Here is a 22,966-nt window from a genome sequence, read left to right as displayed (position 1 = left end):
AGGTTAAAAGTCAAATTGTAGCTTCAGAGGATAGGGAACGGAGACTTTAACAAACACCAGCTTATTTTTGTGATAAAAAATATTACTTATAAGGATAATATTGTGAATAAAAATCAAACATCAATCAAAAGAATACCTAGAGTTGACATCTCCATGTCCAAGCTGCCCGTGTTGGCCGTATCCAAACGTGTAGACATCTCCATTCTCCATCAGCACCACTGAAAAAAAAAACATAACCATAACTGTAGGTCTGCTAAATTCTTTTGAGGTTTTCAATCAATGCTTGTTTTTTAAAAAAAAAAAAAAAAAAGTGCCAAAGAACCTACCTGAGTGGTGAAAGCCACAGCTGACCTGCACAGCCCGCAGCTCGCAATCAAACCTCACCGTCCCAGGGGGGTAGGTGGTAATTTTGCTGGCGTCTTTCTCCCCACGTTCGCTGCTGCCATCTACAAGACAAGCGGCAGCATGAACGCGTGTGAGGAGAAAGCAAAGATGAGCTTAAAGCTTCAGACCGCTGAGGAGAACTTCTCAGCACAATCCTGATAAACAGCTGGAGGGAGGAGAAGACTCAAAAACAGAGGAAGGGAAAGATGGGAAAACTATGCTGGAATGGGAAAGAAGGGAATATTACCTCTGCAGCTACAAAGCTTTGAATAGTAATGAAAGACAGTCGTTTAATACTTTATATACTTTACCTATCAAGGAAAAGGCCAGAACATGTTGCATAAAAAAGTCTAGTATAGATGTATCAAGAAACTAATCATTACTACTCGTTTGATTGGGAATCTGGAAATTGCAGCTTATTTCTGCAACAGAAGTCAGTTGAAGAAGAATTATGTCAAATTTTCATGCTAAATAAACAGCATAAAACTTACAGACCAAAGCTTTGAACTGCAGAGAGGACAGCACACAACTCTCAAACATTAGTACAAATGTGTTCTGTTATTAACACAAAGCCATTTTGGGGATCTTTTCAGAAACCGCTGATGCTCACTGAGCAGGTCCCAAATCTTCTAATACCATATAAAGAAACCAAATGACAAAAGGAGTAAAGACGACAGAACTTCAACCACAACGACAGAAATCTTCCTGTCTCCAGAGAACAGTTTGAATATTTATGCTGCAGTTTCTGAAAAGATGTTAAAATTGTGACTTTTATAGTAAAGAATAGATCAGACAGGCGGCTGATAATCTCTGCTTTAGAAAACATCAGGGAGATCTTTTGAGACGCCGGTGTTTCAGCAGCTTTTCTTGTGAATAAAAGCTTCCTAATGGAGGAGTGACAGTTGTGTCTCGGTGAGTTTCCTGACTCACGAAGTAGGAAGGAAGGAAAAGCATTTCCCTTGAAAAAAAAACGTTTATTTTAACAGAATAAAAGCTTGAAAAAAATGTATATAAAAAAAAAACTTAATTTGGGCTTAAATGGCAAAAATAAATAAGAGAGATCTACTTTAAGATCATCTCAAAATTATCCAAATAAATAAGTGTGTATTGAAATAAACCCCTTTCCTTGAACAGTTTAAAAGTCCCACATTGATAAAAAAGTATGTTTTTAACATCTTCTTGTTGCCTTTTTCTCATTATGAAGGTCATATATTAAAAACATGAAGCTTAAAATGGGATTTCTATATATTTTTTTTAATTGTTGTGAACCAGGAGCAGGAAAAAAAAGAAATTTGAAAACAATGTATTTTTGATGTAAAAAATACACTGGGTGGACCACAAGCTTCCTGCTCCACTCCTTATAGACGACTAGATCCATGAACGTCTTTGTTTTCCTTGTTTGAGCTGGAATCTGGTTCAAAACAGGGTAGCTGGATAGATCCAATAATTGCTTGCCATTTTTGTTGTTGTTGTTAATGTTAGGTTGAGGATGTGAGGAGCTGTAAGCCATCAGGAGAGGATGTAAAAAAAATCCCTTAATTATGGCTGACAGGAAGAAGATCCAGGGTTGCAGTCTTGTCCCCAAAAAAGAGGCAAATTTCTAATGAACTACTGTTGCTCTGCAGATACTTTGTCCTAGAAAACTACATAAATGTTTTGATTTTGACTAAAAAGGGCATAAATACAAGACTTTTACAAAACTGAAGAACGATAAATCAAAACATGGCTGTAGTGGGGCTTTAACACAAAACTATTTCAAAGGTAACTTCTAGGGTTGGGTATCACCAAAGATTTCCAGAATTGATTCGATTCGGATCTTTTTTTAATTCTTTTGATCCCCTAAATTCAATTCGATTCAATTCAAATTTGAGTTTACACTTTTTACACATTTGTTTAGAAATACATGAATAATCCATATATATATATATATATATATATATATATATATATATATATATATATATATATATATATATATATATATGTGTGTTTTGAAGAGGTTCATATTAATCGGATACAGTTCACATGCTGTAAAATATACTAGTGAAATTATAATGAGATTGGTAATATCATACAGTTTTACATGGATTCTCAAACAGAGAAGCTCCAACAATTGTTCTGCCTCTCCTGGAAGGCGTTTCAGTTTGGCCACTAGGGGGTGATTGCGCTATAGCTTTACACCTAATTCCAGAAGAAGAAAGAAGACTATGCAAAAAACTGTTTTAGACCACAAATGGTTACTTTAAAAAATTTTACTTAAAAGAGTTTTGAAAATTCATGCCTGTGAGTTTATAAAGATGTTCATTTAGTCGGCAATGTAAGCTTAGGTCGACCGAGCGTTAGCATTAGCCGTCCTGTGGGAAATATGATTATATGTTAGCATTAAGCTAGCGCACTTTAGCTTTATGTGTTAGATCGATCTCTACTTTTATTAATCGATTATTGATCTTTTAAGCTTAGATTGATTCAGATCAATTATTCTATTTCATCAACCCAGCTTTAGTAACTTCACCACCTGAAATAGATCATCCTCCCAAAAGCTTTTAGCTTTAATGCAACACGTCCAATGAATAACATAACAGGGAACACAGCTTCCAAAAGTTGGGGTTGTTCTCAGTAGTATTCACCCTAATGTCCTTCATCCCCTGGGAGTCCCAGTAAAACCACTAAAGTTAGCTCCACAGTTTGTTACCACCAGACCCCGTGAAGACACAAAATTCTGCTTTCAGAAAAGTGAAAGAGGAGGCAGGCGGGACAGCCAGACCGGGAGATGAACCAAAGGGGTGCCTTTGCAGCCGCTAAGTTAGTGAAGTACCTTTGTGCTTGTCCCGTTTATGCCTTAGTGTCTGAAGGGGTCTTACTCTGGCTAGGGCCTGCTCACGCTGGTTCATAAAAATGGGACCAGGGAAAACAAGGGGGCCTGGGGGAGAAAAAAACTTTCACATGCATGCACAATGCTCACAAATGGGAAAGAACACATGATAATACCACAACACAACAACACACACAAGCTCACACTAAGAAATCATGTAGACACAAGCAAGGGGGAGGACACCAAAGCACAACATCCAAGCTTTCACTGAAATCTCTGCAGCACCAGGAGCATGGGGTCTCTGTAGCAGCCTTGCATGAAGGTTGTAAACCCCCCAAAAAGGTGATTTTTATTTTTTTTAATTACTGCTGTATCTTTGAGGCTCATACCTCTTCCTTCTTCCAACCTATGCCGGCGGTTGATCCTCTGCCGCTTCTCCTCCTGGCGGATTTGAATGTGCTCCTCGATGTTCACGCCTGGAAGGGGAGGGACAGGCACAGCTGAAAACAAAAAAAAAGGTGGCAGGCACAGCGCACCGGCGCAAAAAGGAGGAGGGAGGATGAAGCAGAACAGAACAGACACACATCAATGAGTGATGGAGAGGCATGAGCAAAAAGCAACGACTTTGATCAGCAGTTATAACAAAAGGATGAGCGGCCACAAAAGCATGGAGACCAGAAATTGCAAGCAAGTGCAGCAATGCATGTTTGTGCAACGACGTGCTCCTGAATACAACACCTGGAATAGATCTGTTCAGACGGGTGGTTTGATAAAGGTTTGTAACTTCAGGTGAAATGAACGTTTGAATGATGAGTCAGGTGTAATGAACAGAGAGATCAGGTGGAATGGACCGTTTCCCATGCATGTGACATAACCATTGACTGTATATGAGAACTGGACCAAGTTCCTAACAGGAAGTACCCAATGGTTCCTAGAAGCAAGAATCCCATAGACTTCTATTGAGAAATGAATAGCTATTATTTATCAGAGTAACCATTCTTACTCTAATATGTATATTTTTAACATGTTCTTGCTAATCCTAAAACTTAAATATTTTTTCTGTTGTGAAAGTCAGTCAAACTATAAATGAACCAATCAGATGCTAGGATAAAAGCATGTGGTGCCCCCACGTTGAACATTCAAAACGTTTGTTTGACACATTAAGTGTGTTTGAGATCATGCAGGCGGAAAATAGTAAATCACTGATGTGAAAATGAACAAGATTTAAAATAATCTGTGGTTTTATGTGTTATTGTTGCCTTTAAAAGTTCATTTTAATTATATTTATTCCTCTAAGACAATAGATATTAAATTAACCCAGCAGCTATTTTTCATCTGTTGTCTGTGGAGAAATGTTGAAAGTTGTTATTAAAAAAAAACATAATAGTAAAGTTCATACTTAGGGGGAGAGGCATTTTAAAATTCAACCGAATGTTAAGGCCATCCCCACTTCCTGTTCTCGTTCAGTCCCTCTCTTCGCCTTCATCTCAGGCACCTTTCCCCGCCCACGCCTGCTCTCGCCGAGCATCCAGGCGATGCACAAGTGATCTCAAACACACCTATTCTCCTGAGCCTGCTTTCAAGTTGTAGGGGGTGTGGACTTCCAACAAGCTCACTCCTGATTGGCGAGAGTGGTTGCCATAGAAACGATTTAAGACTGCCTTGGACCAATCACTGCTTACTGACATCGCCTGGCTCCAACACTGCAGCATCCGTGTCATTGGTTGGAGCCGGAAGCAAGTCATTTTCTATAGGTGATGTCACACTCACTCAGTCCAGTTTTCATATACAGTCAATAATCATAACTAGTTTCCCTCCAAGAGATCTTAAATTGACAGATTCCCACAACCTGAATTGTTAAAATCTTGATTTAAAAGAACTAAAAAACTTTAAAGCTAAAATCAAACTTTGTATTCTCAGGAACATTCTTCATTTTCTGTGTCTTTTTGTGTCAATGAACAAAAATGTTACAATAATATAAAACTAAATAATACTACTTCATTATAATGTAATGCTATAAGATATAGCAAGAGAATTTGTTTCCTAATTTATCTTTCCAAAGTGGCTAAAAGACAAATGAAAAGGCAAAATATAAACCAAAACAGTCTAACAGCATCTCAATTTTTTTTTTAGAAAAAAGATTATTAGTTGCAAGTACAATTAAAAAAACACTTTTGTTTTCATCCTTTGAAATCAAGAAGGATTAAGAAACAAATACCTAGCAGCAGGTCCAGAGGAATCATCTCCTTCACAGCATCAAAGATGCCTCTCTGCCTAGCCTCCTGCCCGTCCAGCTCCCTGGCACAGGCTTTGCAGCAGCCGCAAGCTGAGCAGCCAGACTCTCCAGACCCACAGCCACAGATGCTAACAAACAAAATAAAAAGCATGTTTGGTCAGAATGGTTAACAAGGGGGATTTATGACCATCTGCCAACTGCGACGTACCCCCCTGGCACTCTGTCTGGCCGTCCACTGCTGACACAACTGGCGCCGTAGCCGGTGCAGTCCCCACAAACGGTGCACACCATGCACTGGTCCAGCTTCCACTTGTGCATGCCTGGCTGGCACATCATGCTCTTCTCCTCCTTCTCCTCTATGTCGTCTTCCAAGTCCTCGTCCATGGCTGTTGCCATGTTCTCTACTCCAAAAGCTGAGGCCGAAATACAGTCAGAACAGGATGTTTCTAGACGGAGGTTCCTGTGTCATTGTCTGCTCACCTTTTCCTGCCTGGTTCATGGCTCCGGTATCTCTGCCGCACTGGCCTTTGTTGTTCACTCCAAATGTCCACACCTCCCCGTTCTTGGTGAGAACGCATGTGTGGGCTTTACCCATCGCAACCTGAGTTACAACGTGACCCTTCAGGTCTGACACCTGACCTGTGATAGAAGCAGATGAAAGGGAGGTTAACAACAACAGCCAAATTAGCCGTTTTTCCAGAAATACATTAGGAAAAAGCTTTTGAGAACTCACAGGTGCTGTCACTGTAAATAGCATCTTTGCCAAACATGTACAGCTCTCCATCCTTGGTGATGATGCTGCTGCTGCCGTTGTTGCATGCTGTGTAGACAGCTGTTTTTGTCTCCAACTTGATCATTTTCTTGGGCTTATACGGCTTGGGCTGTCTGCGACTTTTAGCTGAAAAAAACACCAACAAAGATCAGATTTCAATCTTTAGCTAAAGTAGTCAGAATTCAGTTTTAAAAAAAGATCTTTTCTAATCATTTTAAACCCTCTTACTCGACTCCCCATCCTCCCCTTTGCTTGCAGAGCCAGTGAAGAACACACTTCCATCTTCAGCCACTAAAAGGGCGTGGGAACCATCATGGCCGACTGAGAACTGAACAATTTTAGGAGACTTTGTGATGGGAAGCTCCACCCATTTCCCTGCTGATGGGCCGCCCTGTTTTATGCCCAAGCTCTGGTACTTCCCAGTGTAATAGATCTTCAATGAAAAGAGGAGAATTAGTACATCAGATCTCCAAAACTACATTGTCATGAAATATTAAATGAATTTAATCTGTGCATTTGCAATTATGTAAAAATCCCCAACAACACTCAGGAGATCTTCTCATTCTCCAACAATTTGCTTTCAAAGTCAAAAATTACCAACAGAGAGCAAGCTATGCTATCTGTATAACACACTTTATAATTTAGAAATCTGTCACAAACATCATTACTGAAAAAACCCAAGTTCTAGTTATGAGAGATCTTTGTGTTGAGATACAGCTACTACTTTAATTTAACCTGCTATTCTGGTTGGCGTTAGTCCTAGATCACGTATTTAATAAAAAAAAAAAAAGAAAAATGTGCAAAGGATAACGTTCCTGATCCACAATACAGAAGAAAAAATTATAGGGATGCCATGATCCTTGGTTTAAAACCAATCTGTTTGTTACAAAGTAAATTGTTTTCACATCTTTGAATTGAAAATGTCAAAAAATTTTGTTGGGCTAAATTTTATGGATTTAATATTGTTCTCTTACATTACTTTATGCTTTATATAGGATTTATTTAGCTACTTTCTTATTAGCAAAACAAAGTATTTTTTTTGAATTTTTTACTTTTGTTGTTGTTTTATAACAGCACTCCCTTGATTATCGCAGCGGTTACGTTCTAAAAGTTAAAGTTGAAATTCACTTAGGAGGATCATAGATGTTTTAAGGCAGTAGAACCCTTCACTACACACTTCTCTCACACATATGGCCATTTTCACACTTTTCTGTCTTGTTTAAACTCCAAAAATGTATTTTTTTTGTAGAAAAATAAGATATAGAACTAAAAAAAAAATCTGCTTGTGTATACACTAGGGGTGTAAAGAAAAATCGATTCAGCAATATATCACGATAACTCATTTGTTTAATACTTGTATCAATTTAAAATGTTGACAAGGTGATATTTAGTTAATTAATAATGAACAAAAAAGGTTCTGCGTCTGACTTTTGTTTTCCACCTAAAATCTTTATCGCTAGTTTTCAGCACAGATATTTATCAAAAGAAAAGCATGAATTTGTGGGTATAAGCAAGTTGTGTGTGAGATACAGTTGCAGGGCTCATCATTAAATTATCATTAAATAAATAAATACCATTTTATTGATATGAAAGGTTTATTAATATTCAGATTTTTTTCTAATTCATATCCTTTTAAAAAAATTGTGATAAACTGGTCTCGGGATATATCGTGATGTGTATCATGAGATGAAAATCGCAATACGTTTCGTATCGCCACACCTCTAATATATACATGCAAATACATATACAGACAATACATGCAAAATTGCTCTAAAAATAAATCAATGAAACATAAAGACCACGATACAGCGAGGGACTAATCATGCACAAATCACGGATGGAACAGAAACAAAACCATGACCTAAAAAGCCAAAGTAAATCGTTGCATTCTTAGTTCCCACCATCTCTCAACAAGCTGAAATAAAACACAGCACTTACCTTTCCTGAGGCTGTTTTCATCAGAGCAAACTCCCTGCCTGCTCCCAGCAGTGCTGCCTCTTCATCGAAGCCTGTGCCTGAGAGAATATCAAACCGGTTACAAACCAAAACCTTCACACCAAACGTTACATCTCAGCGACATTTTTTATTGTTTCCCACTACAAACCATTTCTAATGACATTTAAACTTACATTATGGAAAAAAAGGATTAACATTTTTATTCATCTTTCATTTTTCACGCTTCGATGATTCAAATGTATGTTATTTCATAAATCAAGATAAAGAAAATCAAGGTTAGGACAAATGATTTATTATAATATCATGCAGCAGATGCACAAAAACAGGACGGTATTGAAGTTAATCGTAAGAGTATGTGAAAGCTCTTACTGATTATGTGTAGGTCTTTCTCCAGGTCGAACAGAGAGATGCCACAAGCGTGCAGGCATTTTCTTGCCAGCTTGAGCTGCAGTTCCTGCTGCAGAGCTGGCTCTGAACTCATGGTATAGATCCGCACGACAAAGCCATCCTGCAGGAGTGTGAAACATGGAGGAACGCGTTACAAGTCCAAATTGTTAACGGGGAGAAGGTTAGAGTCCATGAAGAAGACAAGAACCCTGCTGTAAAACAAGCACTCTGATCATCATGTACAATATCACTTTTTTCATTACAAAAAACTCTGCATCATAGCTGGTTGAAATTCATTTTTTTATACTTTTAATGCACTCTGAGGAAAAGTATTTACCACCTCTCATATTATAATATAATAAAACATCAGTAAAAAGTCTTAAATCGACAGAACTACTAACAGCTATTTTTTTTTTGCTTCACAACTGGACCATCCAAACACAACAGGAGCTCACAAATCCCCAGCAGGCTCTGAGCAGAAGATTAGACTTTTCAAAAAACAGCAGCTGTGGTGATCTACACAACGTTGAGGTGGCTGTGTCTGTGGTACCAAAGCATCTGAAGAAAACAACTTTAAATGAAATAAAAATAAACTAAAAATTTTAACTTGTTTAAAGTCCCACTCTTTTCATCTTTTGATCTAATTTAAAAGCGTTCCCAATGGTTTTTTAATTAGGATTATCCTGATTTTAGCTAAAAATAAAAAACTGACATTTTCTAGGACATAGTTTCTGCAGGGCGGCAGGAGTTCATTAGAAATTCACCTTTAAGTTGTGGGCGGGACCACTGGCACACACCAACCATTTCTGAGAGCTCTCTGTTTACATTCACTCCTGCTAACTCAGTCCCTCAAACCCCCAACCTTGGAGCTATCCAGCTGTACAGTTTTGAGACAGACGTCAGCTCAGATGAGGAAAACAAAGACGTTCATGGATCTAGTCATCTGGAAGTGGGTGAATCAGAATGGAGCAAAGAAGGGAGCTCGTGGCCCACTATCATAGCTTTTTCAAGTTTTGTTTTTTCGTCTGCTCCTGATTCACAACAAACTCAGAAATGCTATTTTAAACTTAATTTTCTTTATATATGTCCTCCATCATCAGAAATTGCAATAGGAACATTTTAAAAACACAATTTTCATTGGAGTGGGAATTCATGGTAATAACAAAAAAGCTCTTTGTGCTTTTATTCTGAAACAATAAAACATATTTACTTTTCTGATAATTCAAATTGAACTCTGAGTGTTCTCTATTCATCACACCTCAAAATCAGCAGCAGTCCTTCCTTTCACCCTCGATTAACCTCGCTACGACAGCAGATATACGACGTTTCAATGGCTCCCTCCCCCACTCACATTACAGAGTGCTTATGCAGATAACGGCCTGTGAGATTATGATCCCTGGAGAATATTCACATGTGGTGCCACTGGCATCCCCACCCCGCCCACACACAGATGCACACTTAAGCACAAAGCTGCAGCTCCTCCCCTGGATGCAGCTGGTGATCTGCTGAGGATTCTCCTGAGTCAGTGACAGATGCTTCTCAAACAAGAGGAAACACCAACACCCCCGTGAAGTACATTTTAGATTACTGCAAACAAAATGATGTGTTCCTGAGCAAGAATGAATTCATTGCATCTATTCTGTTCAACTTGATCCTCTCTGTTATGATGAAAGAGTTTGTGTGGATTCATGTACAATAAATGAAAAGACGTACATCTTTGCAGGCTGCGATCTGGTTGATATACTCTCCATCTGTAAAGATGATGTTCTGTCCGTCTGAATGTTGACCTGAAAATAGAAAGGGAGTATTTTGTTAGTCGTCATTTAGTCTAACTGACTTATTTATAATTTCGGGAGCTTTCACAATGGGCAGGTCGATCGGTGGCACCGTTTATATTCACTTCCTGTGATTGTGCATTTGTTTAGCGGGTGGAACAGTTCATTTAAACCCGGGTGTGGCACACCCAAACACATCTGAAATGGAAATTTCAGTTCATTTGCAAATGAGCCCTGACAGTCTGGATGCAGATGAATGATTTAATGAACCAAAGAGTGAGTTAAAAGTAAAATATATACATATAACCAGAACTAATTGGAAAAATTACAAGAAAATTAGAACAAATTAATTTAAATAGACAAACAAATGGCTAGACTAGAAAAGCTCTCATCCTTATGGAAATGTTGCACCAAATCAGCAGCTATTGGAGTGATATTTCCAGATGGACTTGTTGGCGTCAAATTATACCAAACTAAAACAAGGTTTGACTTTTAAACCGAATGTGTGAAACGCACCCGGCATGGTGACCGCCCCCTCAGGCTCCAGAGTCTCAGGGTTGATCTTGATGGCCGACATACTGTGGTTACTCGTGTCTCGATACAGCAAGTACCCCTGAGAAAACAGAATCAATACTTTCGTCACTAGTATTTTAGAATGGTTTGGTAAAGCTTTGGAGTTTTAAAACAAAAAGAATGAATAATATATTTAACTATAAAGTCTTTGAGGGTGTGAAGCCACTGCAAACAATGTGGTGCCGAAAAACCAGAAGTCCCGAAAGTTCAAATTTTCCTCCAATTTAGGTATAAAAATACATTTTTTTGGGTTTTTTTGGTCAAAAAAGACTAATTTAACATTTTTCTTTTTCTGTTTTAAGCTTTATACCTCTAGATGTTTCTGTCTAGGACTGCCACAAACAATCATTTTAATAGTCGACTAATCACCGATTATCTTTTCAATTAGCCAACATATCAGACTATTTTTAAACTGGATGTAAAACAAACGATATATATCCAGATATTGCATTGGATACTTTCTTTTATTTATTTATTTTTATGCTTCACACTTTCAAGCTCCGTTGGGCGCCATCTCGTCTCCAGCTCAATTTAATTTCTTAACTAAGAACGAAACTTACCTGAGCAAAGCCCAGCCATGACCTTTTCTCTGTTCGGTTCCTGATTCTGGAGGTGGAGTTGTACACGTGACCCTGTGGAGCAACATATGCAACCAAAGGAGCCGACTTTATTAAAAATTTAAACCAATCAAATATGGAAGCATGTTTGACATTTTTAACCTGGATTAATAAATCTTGAGGTGATCAACATAATATAAAACAGAAAAACATGATTGTTTCAGTCAATTATACCAACTGGTGAAAGCACTACATACCCGCACAGTACCACTATATCCTGAGCCGACTTTGTAGAGTCCATCCTTGCAGAGCAAATACAGGAAGGAACCATCAGTCTGGAGAAGACAGCGCTCATCTTCATCGATGGCCACCTCCTTTAAAACCCATTTGTTCATCAGAGCGGCCCGCTTGATGCCATTTCCAAACCAGTCCTGGATCTGAATCTTCCCAACCAGGACGGCCTGGACGCTCCTCTGCAGTGCATTCAGGATGGTGGGAACCTGGTTGGACGTCACAAGAGGGAAAACAAAGTCGACATGATTACAAACAAAACCAATGGATCTGTGTTTTACAAAAGTCTACCATTGATTTGATTGGTTACCTGTATCGTCTGACATGCGTGGCTACCATTATTGGTGAGAATGGCAGAGACGGCCTGCAGTATTTTGCCCGTGTCTCCCCAGGCCACCACAAGGCTGAAGAGGCAGGCACAGGACAGGGCGGTGATGGCCTGTCCGGTCGGGTCGTTGGGCCCCGTGCTCCGCACTGTGGTCTCCAACAGCAGCTGGAAAAGAGACTCTGAAAGAGCACACAACACATCACAAAACAATGTCATAAACAAGACTTTTGGCACTAAAGTCGACTTATTTTTTCCAAAAATCCCATCTTCGTGGAGTCGAGAAAAAAAGTTGTGCCTCAAAAGTTGGTAAATGTGTGAGTTGGAGGCATTACCGAGCACATCGGGGGGCTCCGTCTGAAAACCCTCTGGCTGTTGACCCTGCAGCATGTCCAGCAAAGCCTGCAGGCTTCTCAGACACAGTAAGGGATGCGAGAAGCGAGTCTCCTTGATGAGCTCAAAAACCCCACACAGGCCAATTCCAATGATCTGCAAAAGCAGAAAACAAACACTTTTTAGAGAGAAAATGAACAAAAACCTGCTGAAACCACTGCAGCAAAACTCAGGGATAGTTAAATTCAACTAACTTGTGTTTCTAATTTAATTGAACTACACTGAACTTTACAGTCATTGCAATTGAAATGGCTTCATTTATTCTTTTAGGTTAATTTATTTTCCATTAAAGTTATATAGAAAAACTGGCATGTACTCCTCTAATTAGGTTTCATAATTCAAAAACAAATAGACAAATCAACATTTAATCTCAGCTGTCGGAAGAAATCTACTTCAAGTTTCTTTTTTCATTATATTTAGCAAACCACAAGACACCAAAGAAGACCTGGTTCTGGGTAAAAATGTGAACTACAACCTGATCAGAATTTGATCATTGGCACCAATTCCAAATCACAAACATTTTTAAGTAAAAGAAGAAAAATCTAAACAAAAAACAATGTTGAAAGTGCTCAGGAAAATATGTTAAACAAAAGGTGGAATAAACAATGATATAAACATAAATGAACATTGAGAAAATGAGCAACTTCTATCAAAGGCTTTCTGGTGAGGGCGGGCCACTTTGTGTGTTTTAGACAGTCATCTACTTTAACCACATTTCTCTTTGCAGATGGGTGTTTTTGACGATGACCAAACTCCTATTTCATTCTAACTCTATAATTAAGAAAAAACTTCTTATCTTAGAATTATTTTAGTTTTAAGAAAACAATGAGTTCTTTCATTTTCAGTGTGTTGATGATAGAACAAGTCTCTGCTTCTAAACCACTTCCTGAAAAGAGCTGGAGCTCTTAACAATTAGTCCCAGATCTGCCTTAAGAAATACTTTCAACTCTGAAGAAATATGAAAGTTCTTACAAGACATTGTGACCACATCTAAGAAACTGGTCGGTTTGTTGAGTAACATAAAGTGGTTGGTTTGGAAATCTCCTCCCTTGAAATGTTTGATCCTAACCGATTTATCAGTCACCACCTGGATGAGCGGTGAAACATTTCAAGTTCAGGTGCAATAACTCATCTTAAAGACATCACCAGGACAAATTAGAACCTTCACCAACAAAAAAAGTGGTTTATAATCACGTTGGTCCCCTTTAACTCTGACATAAAACAAATCGACTGAACAGAGAAGATCAACCTATTTAAACTCTAAATGTAAAACATGCTTTTTAGCTTCAATAAATAGATCCAACAGTCATGTTGACTGTACCTAAGGGTGATTTTTACTGATTTATGATTTAATTTTATTGTTGAGATCGACAGGTGAAGGGTAAATCATCAGCTCTAGAACGACCTTCCTGAGCCAATCCTTGCAGGCCCCGCTTAACAGATATATTTGAATTGATTTAATCAGTCATGAAAAAGAAAGCTTTACTTTTTTATATTTGTTAAGCAATCGTTCAAATGCATATTTAACAGAAAGACTCAAAAATGGCATGGCTACAATGCAACAACTAAAGCTCCGTTCACACTGCCCTCTGGGATGCACGTTCAAGCGGCCACTTCCAAAGAAAGGTCTATGTAAACGCCTGTAAATGCACGTTTTGGGGTTCCGTCTTTGAAAGGCTCCTGTCAACACGAAGCTACACACATTTTTATGCACATTTTTGGGCTTGACAAGCAAAACCTACCAGAGACTGATTTTCACTCAAGGAAGTGCCAATTATTTCAAAATTGATCATGGAGGAGAAATTAATAATTCTGGTTTGTGCCTGGCTGGAATTGAATAATACCAAGTCTTTCATAGATCAGAATAGACCTGTGAAGGAAAAAGACTGGAGCAGGATTGTGAGGTTTGCACCGCTTTGACATTTCACACCAAGTTGGTCCATGGATTAGTAAAAAATTGAAAAAAAGAAAAAGAAGAAGCCCCTCCCCGCTTCTCTAATGTGAACACAATGTGCTAAAAGCACATTCAAGAACCTGCATTTCTTGAAGTTTGTCACATTCCAAGTGTGTTCATAGCTTCACACGCTTGATTGATTCCCTGTATTGGTTTACTTGTAAAACTTTATTACAAAGTTATTTAATAAAGTATAAACCAGCTGACTTGTCTTAGCAAAAAGCATTAGGAGGCAAATTGACTTCAACCTAAAAGCCTGAGAGTGCGTGACCAGCATTGTGAATGGTGTAAAAACTTCAACCACCTGACAGACAGCTTTGTGATCCTTTCCACTCCTACCTTTGGAAGCTTCACCGCTGGCTCGCGAAACTCCTCCTCCTCCTCGCTGTCGGAGTCCCCGCTCTGCACGGAGCTCCTGGAGGCCAGCGCCAGGGAGGCCTCCCTCTGCTGCCAGTCCAGCACACAGTGTCGCACATTGCAATAGACATTAAATGCGGATGGGTTGCTGTGCAGCTTGATGTCGGGTACACAGAAAGCTCCATCGAGACTCTCCGCCTGGAGGAAAAACAGGATGGAAAAGGAGGAAAACACAAGAAATCATCTCAAGGTTGTGGCTGTAGAGCAAAATCAATGCCAGAATGCCCTGGAAGTTAATGTGCAAACATGAGGTATTGTAGTGCCTACAATTAGACAAAAATCACTTAAATGATTCGCTGCTTCTTTAATCAGTTCCAATATTTTGCATTTCTCCAATATTGTAGTTTTAAATAACATTTCCGTCACAATGCAACTGCTGATCGTTCAGACAAAACAAGCCGCGGTAGCTCTGCATCACATGAGCGCGTACACAAAGCAAACCCGGCAGTGCTGCTGACAGAGTGATTACCCCAACAAACCTCAGCACATCAACTTCAGGCCCTTTTAGCCTCTCTGCTTCTGCAACAACTCACTGATGTGCAACGAATGCCATCTAGATTAGACTGTGAGAAAAGAGACAGAAAGTGCTGAACTATAACTCGTTCCTCAAGTCTCTAGGTGATACCCAGACACAATCACTTTTCAGAGAATTCAAATTTCACTTTAGTTTTAGGGATTTCACAACTTAGAATTAAAGGTATGAAAAAGAAAATTACATTTTTTTTCCTTCAGCTAGCCCTTTACATATGTGCAAGAACTGGTTTAAAGATGTGTTTTCTTGATATTTATTTAGGGAAAAAAGCTGGATCAATTACAAACTAAATGTAGACAGTACATTAAATTTACTTTCCAGGTGTAGCATTTATAGAAAACGTTAATTTTAAAAGTTCAAACAAAAAGCCAAAAACTTTTCACAAACAAAACTAGAATTTTTAAAGCTCTAAGCTGTCATCTTTTAAAGATCAAACTCAACAGAAACAATGATAAAATACGTGTAACTAAATCCACAGAAACTCCACTGCAAGTATAGTGTTTTAACTACTAAAATGATTTCAAATATTTCAGAAACTCATACAGATCAATGCACTGGCTTTAGTTTCACTGTCTCAGAGAATTATGTCATCTGTTTGGGTAGAAAGGTCATTTGTTGTCAGCAAAACCAGACGGGAGGATCGCACGTCCACTCTCATCTAATAGATCTGTCTACTGCCATCTCACCCCCTCATTCATTTACCGCAGATTAGTCCAAACATCAGAGCCACTCCTGAATATAAAGTGCTCCAAAATAAATCCTCCTCCAGCTACCTGAGTCATAAACTATTAGTAAAATACCATGGATACATGTTGGTCTAAAAAATATCAAAAACACCATTGAAACTATTCATTTAAATTGTTTGTTCTTGATTTCTTGCAATGCTGCAAAAATACTGGTATCAGTCTGAAATGAAGACTATGTTTCTGCACATATCAGGAGGAATTTTGGTCCACTCTTCTTTGTAAATCATTAAGATTTGGTGGTTGTTGCTTGGTAACCAAGCCTCAGCTCTCTCCATACGTTTTCTATAGGATTGAGGTCCAGATACTGGCTGGACCACTCCATGACCTTGGCTGTGTATCGTTTGGGCCATTATCCTGTTGAAAAACCCACCCACCACACATTTTCAGCCTTCTACCAGAGGGAAAGAGGTTCTCACTCTGGCTCCACCCATCGACACATTGGAGTAGCCCTATGCAGAAAAACACCCCCAAAACATAATGCTTCCACCTCCGTGCTTGACAGTGGGGATGGTGTTCTTGGGGGTCATAGGTAGCATTTCTCTTCCTCCAAACACGCGGGGTTAAGTTCATACTAAAGAGCTCAGTTTTTGTCAATCACTCTTTAAATCTTGAAGATGTTCTTTGGCAAACTTCAGGTGGGCTTGCACATGCGGCTTCTTTGCCATCACTGAAAGATTTTAAACTACTGCAGCGTAAAGTATTACCAATGGTTTTCTTGGTAATTGTGATCCCAGCTGATTTAAGATCATCAACTAACTCCTGCTGTTATTTTAGGCCCATTACTCTCACGATCACAGAAACCCCACCAGGTCAGATTGGGTTTGGAGCCCCAGACCTCTAGATGTTCTTGTATTTTGGCACCAACGGTTGTGACCTCAACCATCAGCGTCTTGCTGATGTAGTCCATTCCGGTCTTGTGCAAGTCTACAACCTTCTCCCTCAAATCCAATGAAAGCTCTTTAATCTTTTTCTGGAGAGTTTGGAGTCTGACTGATGTACTGATTCTGTGGACAAATAAGGGTTTTGCCACAAAGTACTAAATCTTTCCAGCAAGAGAGAACGAATACTCATTTCCCTCAATGCAATGTCAGTTTCTTTTCAGGAGGGAAAACCTACAAAGCCAGCAAAGGATCACATACCGGTCTGCTCATTAGTAAAAAAAGATAGGTTTTTGAAAACAGAATTATCGTACAAGTAATTTTGTCTTTAACCAAGAAATTGACTTATGAACACTGGTTTTTAAAGCCATCAGGTGGAGGAAAAAAATGTCATAGTGAAACTGAAAAAGTGCCTCATCACCCTTATCACCTTTTCATGCACTCTTCTTACAAAACGGTTGAGGTTTATCTTAAAAACGCCTCCCACTTCCCATCACTTCCTGTCAATATTCTGACCACAGACTCTCACAAACTCTGCTGGTCAAAGCGTTCCATCATTTTCAGTTCAAATAAACCGGTAACATTAAGTGAAAAGTAACCACTGTAAAAATAGTCACCCAGCTCAGCTCAATACTTCCTGTTGAAGCTCATTAACCAACTTGCGTGCAAGACATTTTATGACTATATGTGTCAATACATTAAAAACAAGAACAAGTTTTGCTCCGCGCCTTTAATTTTTTTTTTTTTTTCATTTCTCTTGTCATGGATGGTTGTGTTTGAAAAAGAAGACAACAAAATCTGTTTCTAACATCACTCTAAACCACAAACCACCAACTGTGATGTCAGATAACACCAACAGATCAACTTTCTACCAACACTCAGTTATTGGAACATGATGAGTTATGGAAAATAAAGGCAGTTTGTTTCTAAATCCAACTCGAGTAATGTTTTCACCATCATAGTGTCCCACACATTTACTACATCTCTCTGGATTAACTACAGTGCCATGGGGAGTAGGTCCTTTGCCCTGATTTTAAGGGCCACAATTAGTAGAATACTGTAATGAAAGCCACAGTAATTCAGCTCAATAAGGTCTTCTGGAGGAAGAGATCTTGCTGTAAGCACACATCACTTTGACTCTGTGTCAAAGTCAGATTGCTTTCTTAAAGATTTTTTCTAGGCTCTACCAGCCGTTACTGAATTAGAATAAACTGGAAAATGGATAAAAGTACTGACTTCCAATCAAAGACCCACTTCAATGAAAACCGTATTTTATGTTCATGTGGAATTTTTCTGATGATGGAGGACATATATAATGAAAATTAAGATTTAATGTGCATTTCTGATTTTTTTTAATTCAAATTGCTGTGAATCAGGAGAAAAAAATGCTGTTTGAAAAAGGACCTATTTGCTTCATAAAAACAACAATGAAAAGGCCACAAGCTCCCTGTTCCGCTCCATTCTGATGCATGCACTTATAGACAAATAGATCCATTAACGTCTTTGTTTTCCGCGTCTGAGTAGGCACCTAGTTCAAAACACAGTTCGATAGCTCCGATATTTCTCTACATTTTTGTTGCACCAGTGAGGTTATGTTGGGGATGTGAGAAGACTGTTAGCTAGCGGGAGAGCAGGTAAACAGAGAGCTCAGTTATGGGTGACCAGAAGAGGGGTGGGGTTGCTCAGGACCAACAGTCCCCCTCACAACACAGAGGCAAATTTCTAATAAACTACTACCACTCTACAGAAACTGTGTCCTAAAAACTACTTTTTTATTTTGGCCAATAATGGCATAAAAGACCACTGGAGACACTGGGTTTTTAAATTAATTGTAGTGGGACTAAACTCCAATTTCTTATAAAATGTTTGGAAGCTCAAATTTCACTTTAACCAAGAAAATTAGTGTGAAAACACTCAAAACAGCTTCATTTGATGGATTAAAGAATATTTCAGTCCTGTACAGTCATACAACTGGAGCGAGGACATTGTACTTTTTATGTCAACTACGCAATAACCCAGGCTCCAAAGTTCAAGTGACACATTTTAATGAATCAAAAACGAATTATATGTTAGAAGCCGAGCTTCACTAGCAGCAGGTACAAATTTCAGAGCCTCAATTTGAAGGATATTCAGGCATGAAAGCCTCTGGCAAGTATGCAAATACTATGAAACATCTCCCAGACTTGCATAATTTTTCTGTTCTTTTGTCTTTTAAACCAAACATTTTGGGGTATTTTTAATCAAAATTATTTATTTTGTCCTATAACAAAAATGTGTTAATGTTCAGTTTTCGTTGTCACTCGGATTTACGTTTTAGCCCCAGACAAAGACGACAGGAGCTTTCAAACCACACTCCTGTCAGAACAGGAGTGAACACAAAAACACAAATGCAGCAAGACTGTCGTGTTACGACAACCCACGGTTTGCGCACGCTTGCCAGGCACCCCTGCCTATGCCTCATATCTATGTTTCTAAACACTTTCTGACAGGACTACAAGCCACAGATAAACTAAACAATGTCCTTTTAACAGGCCTTAACTGATTAATTTATTCTGTACTGATTCATGAATATGTTCCTCTCTCTTGCCAATATAAAATAAAATATCAATATTAAGTTTAAGATATGGCACAACGCTTTTAATTCAAAAGGAAACCTTTAGAAAAATGAAAAAATAAATTTGTTTTCTAACATCTACTGAGCACATGCAAGACAATAAAAGAAAAAAAATATATAAAAAACAAAAGAAAATCCACAGATACAGGTCTGTCTCCCTCTTTGGATGAAAAAGATGTAGGTAGGCAACTGTTGCCGTGGAGATGTGGAACACATTAGGTCGCTCGGCAACAGCCCTTCATGTGCAAGTTGGAGCCACTCCCGATGTGTGCAGCCTCTCCGTCTCAGCAGCTTCATGTGTGGACAGCCGCACTGGCCTCTGGCCAAACCCATCCACAAGAATATCGGTTCTGCTAAACAACCGAAGCATCGACCTCATCTTATATCTTACCGTTAGTCTGCTAAGTTCCTTTACCACAATCAAAGATGATGGAAGCATTTATTTATGTAAGGAGCTAATTCCTTTTTTTAAAAACTACAAAACTGTGAAACAGATAACAAAATACCTAAAAGTATCTAAAACTGGAACAGGAAAACTCATGCTTCATACTGCTCATGCAGTAAAAACACATTTATGGAGTTGTGTTGTTTTTCTTTCAATATGGGAAATAACATTGTATGAAAACACAGACATTGCAGCATCTCTTACCTTTGTTCTTGTTTTGACTTTTGACTTGACCTTCTGTCGTCTCTTCAGTTTCTTCTTACTTAAAGCTTTCTTACCCCTGAAAGTACACAAGAATTTTAGAGTTTTGCAAGGAAAAAAAAACAAACACAAATTGTGGCATTCAAACAAGATAAGATATTTTATAAAACATTAGCCTGATAAATAATGATTTGCTTGTAGAGAAAAGAAGTTTCTGGAACTGGTTAACTGTTAGACTTTAAAGATCCACTGTGATCATCTTTTGATTTATTTTTAAAATGTTGCCTGTGGTTTTAAAAAATTATGCCGTTTTTTGGGCAAATTAAAAAAAAAATGTTGTTTTCTAGGACATAGTTTTTGCATAGAGTTAGAAGTTCAATAGAAATTTGCCTCAGAGTTGTGGGCGGGACCATTGGTAACCCACCCCCCCTTCCCATCACCCATAACTGAGCTCTCTATATGATAGCTCTTTTCCAAACTGTATTTTTTTCCTGCTCCAGATTCATCTCAATTTGAATAAAGAAATCCACATTTAAGCTTAATTTTCTTTATTTAACTTTAAAAAAAATGCCACAAAACACCATTTTCATCAGAGTGGGTCTTCAAAGAGACAAAAAAAGACAAATATCTTTAATATCTGTTGTTTTTTAGTAACTTGGGTCAAAAACCAAGAACCTGTTCCAGTTAAAAAAGAGAAATGCTACAATAAAAGCAGCAAAAACAAAAGTATGAAATCATTTAAGCAATTCTGAAGACCAAACAAAAAATACCAAAAAAAAGAGATTCATAGAAAACAGCTGATGAAAGGGGAGTCTACCAAAAACTGGATTTAAATAAAAATTCTTAGTCAACCAGTAAATCTACACCGAAAAATAAATGTTTACTTGGTATAACAATCCAGAATGGGAAGGCGGACACTACAAATAGTGTAATTGTTCATTCATTTTCATTCATCTTCTTCTTTAGCCGCTTATCCCTTTTGGGGTCATGGGGGTGCCAGAGCCTACTAATGGGCAAAGGGTAGACCCTGGAGAGGTCGCCAGTCTGTTGCAGGGTCTTAATCACATTCACACTCACATTTACACCTAGGCACAATTTAGAGTCACCAATTAACCTATGAAGCATGTTTTTGGACGGTGGAAGAAAGCCAGAGTCCTCTGAGAACACCCCCGCATGCATGGGGAGAACATGCAACTCCACACAGAAAGGTCTCCTGTTGATGGATCTGTTTCAGGTCCCCCTGGCGGGACTTGGACCGGGGAATTCTAGTTGTGAGGCAAGAGCGCTAACCACTGCGCAACCATCCTATAGTGTAACTGCAAGTTATTAAATACAATTTATGGTGGTAATCTAAAGTTTGTTTGGGCTTTAGTACAAATGAAACAAAAAAGCAACAAAATGTTGCATAAGAATGATGTAAAGATGATAGCTAGTTAAACAAGAAAAAAAATCTTGTTTTATTAAAAACTTTAGACAAACTTTGGGGATTTTATTTTAGTAAAGTCAGTTTAAAGATTAATTCTGGAAAGCTCATTTAAAATATGATACAAGCTGGAACTTGATCATTAGGACAGGTTGACATTCGCTTGTTGAAGTGAGGACAGATTGCTTGTTAACACGTCCACTTTAGTACAATTGATTTTTTAAATCCATATTTTCCTGTATATTACCAGACAAAATATGACCAATTTCATGTATTTTTTTCTGTACAAAAACAGACTTTTATAAAAAGACAGTGAACTATTTTAATCCAACGCATAGGTACAGAGTCAATGATTTCATTTTACACATCCTTAGAGTGATTTTCACACTTTTGTGTGAAAGGGCAGGTAAACTGTGAATCAAGTTGGTACCTTAAAATTAACACTTACTTAAAAAAAAAAAAAAAAAAGATATATTATGTTGGAGATCCAAAATATTTTTTATTAAAATGTGTTCTATTGGATTAATAACAGTTTAGGAACAATATATGTTAAAAACATTGTAACATGTAATTACATAACTTCATTGTGTAGTGACACTAACTCAGGGAGGAAACAAATACAATCACTTACATGCAAAAAATAAATAAATGAAAATAAAAACCCGAGCCAATCAACCCAACAGATATGTTAGAATTCTATGCAGGGTGTGTTTTATTTTGAAAGGATTTTGTATGTTCTGCAGTCATTATTAAAGGAAAATTTAAATAGATATAAAAAAATTGAACACCGTCTTACATAATTTAATAATATGCATTTTTCAAGGTCAAATTTTATAATCATTTAATGTTAACAAAAATAAAGATTTTTTTTTAAGTTGAAGAGGGACTTTGTGGCTCTCGCTGGATTTTGGTCCGAGACAAACTGTTTAAAAAAGCTCCTTCAGTGTTAAAGGTTGCAGAATGGCTTTTAAAAAGAGAAAATATTTTACCAACATCTCCAAACGATAAGGGGAAAAAAAGGATAAAAATTAAAGATAAAGCTTTTAACCCCTTAACGCCTGAATTTATTCCCAGCTATGAAAAAAGATATTCACTTGTCTTTTTGCTTTTAAGTAAACGCTACATTTAGATCATTTTATAGCTAATTTGGTTTGAAACAACAGGCATTAAGGGGTTAAAGACCCATTCCAAAAAAATTCTAGTGTTCTTAACATGTTCTTTTGGTAATTTTCTCATGGTGGAGGACATATGTATATAAGAGAATTGAGCTTCAAAGTCTATTTCAAAGTATTTAT

At 38.0% G+C, this 22,966-nt stretch overlaps 1 protein-coding gene across 16 annotated transcripts in view; it reads right to left on the bottom strand.

The window, feature by feature from the left end:
- mycbp2 (MYC binding protein 2) overlaps positions 1 to 22,966 on the bottom strand; it is a 74,932-nt gene that overhangs the window by 49,262 nt on the left and 2,704 nt on the right. For 12 of the 16 annotated variants that reach the window (XM_024286584.2, XM_024286586.2, XM_024286590.2 and 9 more), the window contains exons 2-20: positions 20,252 to 20,327; positions 14,755 to 14,970; positions 12,404 to 12,557; positions 12,054 to 12,250; positions 11,710 to 11,952; positions 11,456 to 11,527; positions 10,839 to 10,935; positions 10,261 to 10,334; positions 8,530 to 8,668; positions 8,143 to 8,219; positions 6,433 to 6,637; positions 6,166 to 6,330; positions 5,913 to 6,071; positions 5,641 to 5,845; positions 5,415 to 5,560; positions 3,586 to 3,696; positions 3,200 to 3,304; positions 327 to 446; positions 137 to 218 (exon numbers count right to left, since the gene is read on the bottom strand). In XM_024286584.2, coding sequence (XP_024142352.1) covers positions 137 to 218; positions 327 to 446; positions 3,200 to 3,304; positions 3,586 to 3,696; positions 5,415 to 5,560; positions 5,641 to 5,845; positions 5,913 to 6,071; positions 6,166 to 6,330; positions 6,433 to 6,637; positions 8,143 to 8,219; positions 8,530 to 8,668; positions 10,261 to 10,334; positions 10,839 to 10,935; positions 11,456 to 11,527; positions 11,710 to 11,952; positions 12,054 to 12,250; positions 12,404 to 12,557; positions 14,755 to 14,970; positions 20,252 to 20,327 — 2,643 coding nt within the window. The remainder of the gene's footprint in view (positions 1 to 136; positions 219 to 326; positions 447 to 3,199; positions 3,305 to 3,585; positions 3,697 to 5,414; positions 5,561 to 5,640; positions 5,846 to 5,912; positions 6,072 to 6,165; positions 6,331 to 6,432; positions 6,638 to 8,142; positions 8,220 to 8,529; positions 8,669 to 10,260; positions 10,335 to 10,838; positions 10,936 to 11,455; positions 11,528 to 11,709; positions 11,953 to 12,053; positions 12,251 to 12,403; positions 12,558 to 14,754; positions 14,971 to 20,251; positions 20,328 to 22,966) is intronic. The other 4 variants (XM_024286587.2, XM_024286600.2, XM_024286589.2 and 1 more) reach the window with 3 other exon arrangements.

The sequence above is a fragment of the Oryzias melastigma genome, linkage group LG21, assembly GCF_002922805.2.
Source record: "Oryzias melastigma strain HK-1 linkage group LG21, ASM292280v2, whole genome shotgun sequence".
In the NCBI taxonomy this organism is placed as follows: domain Eukaryota; kingdom Metazoa; phylum Chordata; class Actinopteri; order Beloniformes; family Adrianichthyidae; genus Oryzias; species Oryzias melastigma.
Note: the sequence above shows the minus strand (reverse complement) of the source record. Positions and strands in the feature narration are given on the sequence as shown.